General features: G+C 33.7%; 1 protein-coding gene across 1 annotated transcript; it reads left to right on the top strand.

Annotated features, from left to right (window-relative positions):
* The first annotated feature begins 1,099 nt into the window (after positions 1-1,099).
* LOC139904676 (uncharacterized) lies at positions 1,100-2,436 on the top strand. Its single transcript, XM_040720951.2, has 2 exons — positions 1,100-1,200; positions 1,263-2,436. Exons 1-2 carry the CDS (start codon positions 1,186-1,188, stop codon positions 2,295-2,297), a joined length of 1,050 nt encoding a protein of 349 aa, XP_040576885.1. The 5' UTR covers positions 1,100-1,185; the 3' UTR covers positions 2,298-2,436.
* Positions 2,437-10,410: the final 7,974 nt, after the last annotated feature.

The raw sequence follows: 10,410 nt of genomic DNA, 5'->3' as shown, positions 1-10,410 counted from the left end.
TCTCATGACCCATCTCTATCCTACTTTATCAATTCCCATGTTTGTTCTATTTAACTTTCGGAGTAACAGAATTTGTAGATTGTATACTTTCATTTTCTGGAGTTCTTACGAGCATATTGTGCATTGAGAGCTTCCAATACTAGATAAAAACCGACTTTTAGACCAATATTTCTTTTATTTTAAAAAAGATATAAAATGAATTTATTTTTTGTTGAATTGATAAAATCTAGGATCAAGTAGGAAGTTAATATGACTATTACAATAGTCATACAAAAAACTATAAATATATTAGACTGAAGATAAATATGCTGCCAGAAAATATGTATAACAGAAATAGTTTATGAGGAATCACTTAATAAAAATGAAGAAACCGAATGGGCACTTGGTAGAGGCCAAAACATCCGCCTAAAATCAATTTCAAATGTGAAATTTTATTCCAAAATTAATCTATACTCAAATATTACAAATTATGATAATTCGATTTTAGTAGATTTTTTCGAATAACATTACGGATGAGTTCTAATGAATGTCATCAATTTGTCAACTTTATTATAATCAGGATTTGAGTTCGAGTTGAAGTAATACTCGAATCTAACTCTAAAATATTAAATATGTACATAGGTAATTGAGGATAAATATTGTTTTAATATCAATTCTATTCTAATTGGTTCAATTATTCATATATATAAATATACAAACCTATACTTTGAAACAGTTGTAATTCGCTTTTGTAGTATTAATTCAATGTATGTGTCTAAAATATTACTAAAAAATAACAAACGATAGAAATTTTAAACCAATTGCAAGAAGATTACTTTTATAAATAGACAATAGACATATATAGAAATACAGTTAAGTCTATTTATGATTAAGACCGCAAGTGATCTACCTAGTTGTAATAAACATATCTTATACAAAACCAATAAAAAAATTGACCCTTCCTTCATTTAAAATGCCTGAAAAAAATAAGTACTCCACGTACAATAAGACAAGATCACCTAACCCTTAAAATCTATTATCTGCAATAATAAGATGAAGGGGCCGGCAAGCTTCACAACAAGAACTATTTTTTTTTTCTTGAGTAAACAATTACTAGGTATATAAACACATGTTTAATTTCAAGAATGCATCAGTCTCAGTTTGTGATTAGCAGTGTGCATTGCCACAGGCTAAATTGGACTCAAAATGTCATCATTCAAGGTGAATTTTCACATAAAAAAGTGAAGATGGAATCAAATCTATATTTTTATTTTGTATTTCAGTATGTTTGTTTAATCGCTTTAATTGGATCAGCCGCTGCTGCCGGAGGTCCAAGAGCAAGAACACTTGCTGTCAACAGGGATGGAAGATCCCTTCTCAACACCTTCCCCTTCAATGATGGAGCTCGTGGAACTGCCCGCGCTGCTCATGCTGAACACCATGAACATGATCATGCCCATGCTCATGCTGAGCACCCAGCTGCCTCTGACAACAGATTGGCCCGTCAAGGAGGTGGTGATGATGTCCCACTTGACATTGGATCCATTGCTGCTGCTGGAGAGCGTTGTATCGATAAGGTCGTCATGGTAGAAGAAACCGAATACGATGATCACATCGAATGTCACCACAGTTACTCCGAAAGATGTCACACCACCTACACCACCGACTTCGAGCCTCAACAAGAGGAAGAGTGCGAAGAAAACTTCAAAAAGAGTTGTTTCATCGAATACAAGAAGGTCGCTGTTGATGAGACCGTCAAATTCTGCCACACTCCCTTAGTCTGCGAAGGTGATGGACCCGAAGAATGTAAGACTGTCTACGAATCCGAGTGTGAAACTCGTTATCATGAACACGATGTTGAAGATGACGTTGTCAACTGTGAGACCATTCAAGAAGAGAAGTGTGAGGATGTAACCCAAGGTTACACTACCGAGCAAAAATGTACAAAATGGCCCAAACAAGTCTGTACAAATGAAAAGAAGAACGTCAAGAAATACAGTCCCATAACTGAATGTAAGAAGGTCCCCAGACAATTGTGCGGTCCCTCCGGCTGTGTTCCCCAACCAGGACCCGAAGAGTGTTTCGATAAGAAAGAAACTATCGTTCAAGAAGTCCCAGAGGAGAACTGTAACTTGGAACCCCAAAAGGCTTGCAAACAAGTCACCAAATTGGTTCCCAGCCTCAAACCTGTTGAAGAGTGCGTTGATATACCCAAAGAAGTCTGCTCCCGTTCCAGAAAGAACCCCAGAAAGGTCCAAAAGCCCGTGGTCAAGAAATGGTGCTACGTTCCATCTGCTGCTTCTGGTTTGGCTGCTTAATTTTTTCTTGCGAAAATAAGCATTTGTATAATCCCTAGTCAATTTCATACTGCCACTCATATGAATTAATTATACATGTTTGAGCTATTTGTCTCGCTTACATACATCTATTTTTGCTCGAAATAAATTTTAAATTGTACATTTAAATTGATTTTTAATTATCTTATAAACTATTGATATTTTCTTACTGAGGGTTTTCTGCTCTAAGACACTCGAGATTGAAATATCCTCCAAATAATTTGTTGGCTTTATAGGTTTGCTTCACTTTTTACATAAATTCTTAGTGTATCATACACTTCCTCTAACTATTTTTCAGGCAAAATTATTAATTAGTTTCCGAGTTATTAGCCAATTCTTGAATTAATAATCGATGTTTCTTAGAATATCTTTGATGTGTTTTTATGATTTATCTACCTTTACGATGAATGTGAAAAATGATATCACAAAAAAATTAAGATATGTTATCATGTAAATATCTTTATTTTAACTGAGTTCCTTTATACGAAAATAAAAAAGAAAAAGCAAGAAAAAGAATACAAGGTACAAGGAAGAATAATTAATATCATCTAAACAAGTCGAACTCCTATACTACTCCCCCTAGACGACAGAATAAGTACAGAGATCGTTTAGTTAGTAATACACCATAAAATGCATCATAAAAAACATTGATAAATAAAAAATAGATCATTCTCCACTTGAAGATATTGTGCATCTTAAAGACGGAGGGATACTTGGAACTCCAAATGCAGGTCGAAGTCTATCCATCGAGACATTGTCTGTTCTTGGCCCAAAGTTCAATTTATAGTAACGATCGTGCCTCTCAATCATCTTAAACGGGCCCAAGAAAGTTAGAAAAAGAGACTCTTTTATGAATTTATTTTTAACAAAAACGAATTCATTTTTTTTTAATTGTTTGTTAATGGATCCTTTATTAAAGTGTCTCGAAGGAACGTGTGTTATTTTGTCCATTGTTTTAAAGACATTTTTGACGTCGAGGGTGGCAGAAGTTAAAGTGGACGCATTAAAGAAATTAAAGGCCATGGATCCTGAGCGGACTATGAGGAATTGAAAAGATGAATATTTAGAACCCGGGTCTATTTGTACTCAGTTCCTTAATCCCCATAAAACTAAAGGTATTGCATTGATCCAGTCTTCTTTTTCTTCCAGCATTCGTGCTACTAGCCCGGTCTTAAATGATCTGTGGAAACGTTCTATGAGTCCGTTGGACTCTGTATTATACATGGCTGTGCTGTTTCTTTCAATCTCAATTGTCCTACAAACACCCATCCATAATGAACTAGTGAACTGTGTTTCTCGGTCAGACACAATGGTTTCTGGAACTCCAAACCTCGAAATCCAACCACTTAAAAAATTATGGATTATTGCCTTGGAATTTGCATAATTTTATTTAAAAAAATTTATTTTATAACTGTGAATTATTAGTACATATTACAGGGTGCAACAACATAACTTCCTTTTTTCAAAATGTAATTAAATAAGTTTTATTCATCAGAATTTTTTCTTTTTTATTATTTTTTTAAAGCCTAATAGGCATACCTTTATTTACAATACTGACAAACAAAAGCAAACAAACATTCCAATTGAATAAAACACTCTTCTTACACATAACTGATATGAGTTAATGAAATAACAAGTTAAACGACAATAAAAATAATAGTTTTTGTTTTTGTTTTTCCCCCTCCACACTTGTACTCAAAATGTCCGAATTAACGATCATTGTCGGAAAAATGAGCTAAAACGTCAATTTCTTTCTCTAGTACACCGTCCAAATTTGTTGGTATTGGTGTCTTGTTACATCTGCAAGAACATATTATAACTTGGAGTTTACTTATGATTGTATTTACCTTAACATATATTTTTTTTTTTCGTTTCATAATGATAGTATGAACACACTTAAAGTTTGGTTTTACATATTTTTTTTAAATCATATCCGATAAGCGACGTCTTTTGTTATTTGTACACTAAATAACCCGAACTTCTGTATCTAAATACTCAGTGATTTTTTTTCCATTTTTTTTCTGTCTAAATCACTTTTCATTAAAAGGTTTAAAAGGAATAGTTATTTTATGCAAAAAAAAAAAGTCCTAAAATTGATTAGCGTTTTTGCAAGATGTCTTTAGTGAGCTATATGTGACTATTAATACATTGTATTCAAAAAGCTTAAAGTATACTTAAAGGTTAAGTGCACACTTAAAAAAAAGTTTATTTACATTTTTGTGTTTTTGTAAAATCTAGTTGTGTGTTACAGCGTTCCAAAATGAAAGTAAAAAAAGAGAAAACCTGAAACGTTTTTGATTATCAGTACGACCAAGTTGAAAAGGCGGAGCAGACGTCCAAAAAAATTGTACTGTTTCTGAACCAATAGAGTATCGAATCCAAGAGATAACCCGGTGATTCCCAGGATTCCGTTCTGGTAATATGGGCGTCAAAAATGTTGATAAAATTATGGATATCGTTGAGCTGAAACGGCATGTGTGTACTTATTTCATTGCCCAGGAACTGAAGATTAGCCACAAAACCGTCTATCTAAATCGGACTATCCTAACTATGTTAGTTTTATTTTCAAAATAAAGTGGAAGCACGTTTACAACTTTTTACGTTACCTTAAAGGATGGTTATCCTATAAGAGATATTGTTTAGATATTCAAAGAAAAATGACATTTTTTGAGATAAATGATCGGATGTTTATTACATTGTAAAGAAAAAGGTATTTCATTAATAATGGAAAACAATATCAGCCAAATGGCCGCCACAGCTACGCTAACAGGACCGTATCCTTTTTATGATATTTTCCATCACCAAATCGCGAAATGGGTGTTGTATGCCTTCAATAGCTTCACGAATACCATCTTTGAGGTATTTGATCGACGCTAGGCTGTTGGCGTAGACCTTATCTTTCACGTGTCCACAAAGAAGGAAGTGGCAAGGTGTTAAATCACAAGATCTCATGTGCCAATTGCGATCCCCTCTTTGAGAAATAACACGATTATGAATTACTTTTTATAGCTGGAATTGGATCGGGACATCGTTTACATTCAACAATATGCTTCTACGTGCCACACAAGCAATGAACCCATCGTTATTTGACGAGAAAATTTTCCGGACTTATGAGAACTCAAATTGTTCAATAAAGTCAAATGGTGACATTGTATTAAAAAATTTGACATATTACTTTGGTTATATTTTGAAGTATCCAATGGCCCATAAGCATTCTATTGAAGCATTGGATATTACGCCGGATACTAAATCATTTGGAGGTAAAGTAGTTTTGTATTTGGTTCATTTATTAAGCAATCTTCACTTTAGGCAAGTTAGGAGTAGGTTAGTCATCATCTCACACTTTCATTATTATCTCCAATGGTCCCCTGGAACGGGCAGGCTCATACTAGTCATTTTTACAAATATATAATGTTCCAGTTCACTAATAGGGGTTCAATAGTTGCATATAACTTTGTAGTGTTACATCAAGGATTAAAAATAACGCATACGTCTTTAATTCTAATGCATTTGGTTTTTAAAAAATAACATAAAGACACTCTTATGTTGCACTCCTCAAAATCTTTAAGGATAGTTTGTGGTATTTGACTGCAAGTATTTTAATTTAGTTGTATGGGTTATACCTGATATATGCATGAGTATATTTGATTTAACAAAGGTAATTCATGTATTCGTGCACCAAATGGATTTGTACTCTTTGGTAATGATGAGAAAATATGAGTCATGTCATGCTAATTTGCATAATCCGAGATTAACTATTTTTTGTCTTATACAGGGTGTGCAAGCCATCTTTGACTGAAATTTTTTTTTTTTTAAATGAAATTTTCTCTCCAACTGGTTATTCTATTAAAAAAATAAAACTTGGATTGTGAAAGGTTCTTGAATTTGGATTTTTTTATAAGTTTATAACAATGAAAACATCAAATATAAACAGTACATACAATAATAAAATAACTGAACTTTTAACAAAGCAGAAAAACAACTTGTAAAATAAAATAAAATTAAAATATTGTAAAATATATATTGTGGGTAAAATCATCAATAAAAAGATAAATGTGTTAGATTTTTAAGAATTTCCCATTCTTAATAAGAGTAATAATACTTTGAGACTTTGTGGCTTCTCACCGAATATATTGCTGTCTGGACCTTTGAAAGGATTGTCTCTATCCCCATTCTGTTAATATAGTTGGCTCCCGAGGAGTTGAATACTCCAATCCTCCCTTTGAGGGTAGAAATCACTCTTTAATAGTTTACTTCCAAGGCGTGAGCCTGACTCAATGAGAATATGTTGACCCATAGAATGTTTCATTATTCATATTTCTTGAAAGATGAGAATGACTTTTTGAAGATATCTTTGATTGGGCTGAGTAATTCAGATTTCTTGATTTATTTTATAAAATAAAATCACCTCCAGCCTCAATTAAGTATCTATATATCAGTGACGTCCGCAGGGTGTGGGGCATTAGAGGTTGTATGCCCCCAGAAAAAGAAGTTAAGGAATTTTTGTTTTTTTCTAATAAAAAATATTTGATTTTAAATTTTTTTTTTTTTTTTTCAAGAAATAAAATTTTTCAAATGATTTTCCAAGAAATAAAATTTTTCAAATGATTTTCCAAGAAATTTAATATTTTGTGAATATATATAGATTTTGTAGTTTTTTTTCTGAGAAGGTTTATATTTAAAACTTAAATTCTTGAAATTTTTTTACAAAAATAATTAAATTTTGTTTAGAGCCACAAAAGTTTGAATGTTTTTACACAAACTTGTATATCAAAAATTTAATTTATGAAATTTTGTCTAAAATGTTTAATATTTGATAAGTAATTATTAATTTTTTTCTTATTTTTTTTTTTGAGAATAGTAGTGGATTTTTGAAACTTTTTTCCGAAAAATTTGAAATTTGAAATTTTTCCCACACAATTTAATTTTGATATTTTTTTCCGAAATATTTTAATTTTTTGATTTAAAAAAAAAAATTACAACAACAAAGCCCCCCCCGTAAAAAAAAAAAAAAAAAAATATATATATATATATATTTAATCCAGGGACGCCCCTTTATATGTGGGCGAAAGCGCTAGCAGTCTTTTGCCATATGGTCCCTTGGGAAATCCTTGAATTCCTTCTTGATCCAAGTGATAAGTTTGTCTTCGGTGTTGCAGGAGGATCGGGTGTGTTATAATAAATATTTAAATAAAAGACCCTGAGATATTTTCTGTGATAACTTCGAGCAGGATCGACTCCTGCTCTAACTGAATTTGTCACTGTGAATCATTTTGGACAAGAAGTTCATGTTGCTACCCATCCACTCTTGTACAATATTAGCAGTATGGGCCGAATCCCCATCCTGCTGAAATACGTACGTGACTTTGTTGAACTTCTTCATGGTCTTGGTGATTTATGGGATCACATTTTCCTTCAGCACCATCAAGTAGTCGATGGCGGTAACCAGTATCCAACAGGAAAACACAATGGAGGTATTATTTCTCTGGTTGATGACGCAACCCCCATCATCATCACAGAGGCTGGATGTTTGGTCTTGGTGACACTCCTGAAGCTGTTGTCAGCCTTGCCAAGGCATACCACCTGATCATTTTGCTTGATGTAGACGGGGTTAACGGTAAAGGTACTTTCATTAGAGGACAAAATTAGCCGCTTGCAATTGTCCTTCAGATCATTCAAGAGTTGTTGGCATGGCTGAAGACGGAGTTCTTTATGACGTTGGGACGGGAGTGCCTCTCCATTCATCTAAGCCACCTTTCTCCATCCTTTCGGATGGTCTTCCCCACAGTAGGCCAAAAAGTGCACTCTGCATCTTCATCGTTGGTTTGACCTTAAAGTCTTCCATGATGGCTTCAGGCTTCTCTTTGGGTCTCCCACTCTTGAGTTTGTCCTTAATGTTGTCCCCATCAGCCAAACGATTTCTGACCCGACAGACTGTGGCCTTGCTGACGTTTAAGACCTTCATGATGTCCGAGGTGGTCCTCCCGGTGTGGAATAAATTGCCTATGATGGGTCTTTTTGCGTTCCTTGCGACATATACAGAATTTTTGTTTAAACATTTACATCAATCAAAGACTTATAATCTAAGTTATTCAAAAATAATCGTAACTTTAAGATTTAATCAACAACATCTATTCAAAACTGTATTTTTAGAAGGTCTCATTACCTTTTCTACACTCGGTATATGAATTTAAATATAATTGCAATATTTTCCCGCCATTAATGATATTTTAAATGTTGAAGGTTCTCTCCTCTTTAAAGCAGTGATTCATTTCTCCCTCCAAAATCATATAACAGGATGCTAATATATACAAGGGTCTTAATTAAAGTTTGCCATATGTATCGCTCCCGCCTTCTCATCATGCTCTTTTTTCCATTACAAACTATTCAACTCTACACAATATCTATGTTTTAAAGCTACAAATTGATTCTCAACTCTCATATCCTATTATGGATTATAATGAAAGTAATTGAGGCTATAATTAACCCTTAAAGGTTTTCCCCGCGCCCATGTACATAAAAAAATGTCCAAAAGCCATCTTCTCACATATTTAATTCATCTGTAAAAAAATATTCACAAACACTACGTGGATTGAGCTATGCCCACACAAATACCAAAGATATATCTTAAGGTTGGGCTTTATTTAGTAATCATTAAATCTTTGTTCGATGGCTGTACATAAGATTTTTTTGATGTTTTTTGAAGAATGAATGTTTTAAAAAATAAAATGTATTCAATTGAAATGGATTGAATAGAAGTCAAAGGTGTTTCACAGTTCTATTAGTGATGGGTTTATGTCAAAAAATCCTAGACAGATTTGAGACCGTTATGATTTTTAGTAGACCAAACTATTTCGGTTCTTTAAAAAGTTCCATCGAGCTTTTTTATCCACTCACAACCTTTTACTGCTAGTTCAAGTTGAGGCATAATTATTTGCTCACAGGTCCAAGTCTTTGAATATTTTTATCAAGTCCAGTTCCACCTCTCAGAAAATCACAGATACTCTAAAGCAGGCCTCAAGAACTTATGACTCGCAAGCCAAGTATTGATGTTTTGATGATCCCAACGGACTTGGAGATCGAAGCCATAGAGGCAAGCGTCCATTCTCAACCCATTTTTTTAGACTAAGTGTAATATTTGATAATCAAATTGTAAGGTCGCGTAACTATGACGACATCATTATTTAATTTTTCCCCCTTCCCGCTTAAAAGTTCATTCCAGCACCACTGATGGAGATACCGGGGGGTACATTGAAATCTGAACACTTATTAATTCAATAATTAAGGAAGGTTGAAGGATTGAAATTAATACATATTTCGATATATTAAAGTACATACAAAAAAAAAAAAAAAAAAAAAACCTGATCTTTCCAGCTTACGTACAAGTCGAGAAAATTACACTTGAACGTCATCGACAAATTTCCATTCGCACACTCCAAACAGTTGGACGTCGACAGGACCACTGTCTACACCGTCAGCAGATTGAAAACGTTGGAAAGAAAGAAGATATCTGTTAAAAAGACATAAATGGATCAGAAGGAGTTGAACAAATAGCCAAGGTAAATCCCCTCCAGTCCATGAGGGTCCATGCAAGATATCTCTGGATTTCACTCCAGGGTGTACAGAGAACTATCAAAAAAGTAGGTGGAAAATTCCTTGTGAAGGTGGAAAGGCCACTTTTGAAACAAACAATGAAAAAACCCATCCCCTCCGTTGCAAGAATTTCTTGAGTTCTTTTGAACTCTTTTTGGACACTGGACTACTCTTTTTGGGTACATGTCAAGGGGAAGGCCTTCAGTGTCCGTCATCCAAACACCAAGGTTCTCAAAGCCACTATCAGTCAGCACTGGTACACCATGACAGAGGACTACATCAGGGGGTGAGTGCGAGTCCTTCCACGGGGTGGAAGCCATTATTGCCACTAAGGGCGACAACATTAATGATAAATTTTATCTATTTATAATATTAATTTTTTTTTACTCAAACAATAACAAATTGTATATTATTGAAATCGCAAACTCATATTATTAATATTATTTTATAATAAGGATTGATCTTTCTAGAATCAGTGTCAAGTTTCTTCCAATATAAGTGC

Source organism: Lepeophtheirus salmonis, chromosome 10 (genome assembly GCF_016086655.4).
Source record: "Lepeophtheirus salmonis chromosome 10, UVic_Lsal_1.4, whole genome shotgun sequence".
Lineage (NCBI taxonomy): Eukaryota > Metazoa > Arthropoda > Copepoda > Siphonostomatoida > Caligidae > Lepeophtheirus > Lepeophtheirus salmonis.
This window is presented reverse-complemented; position numbering and strand designations above follow the sequence as displayed.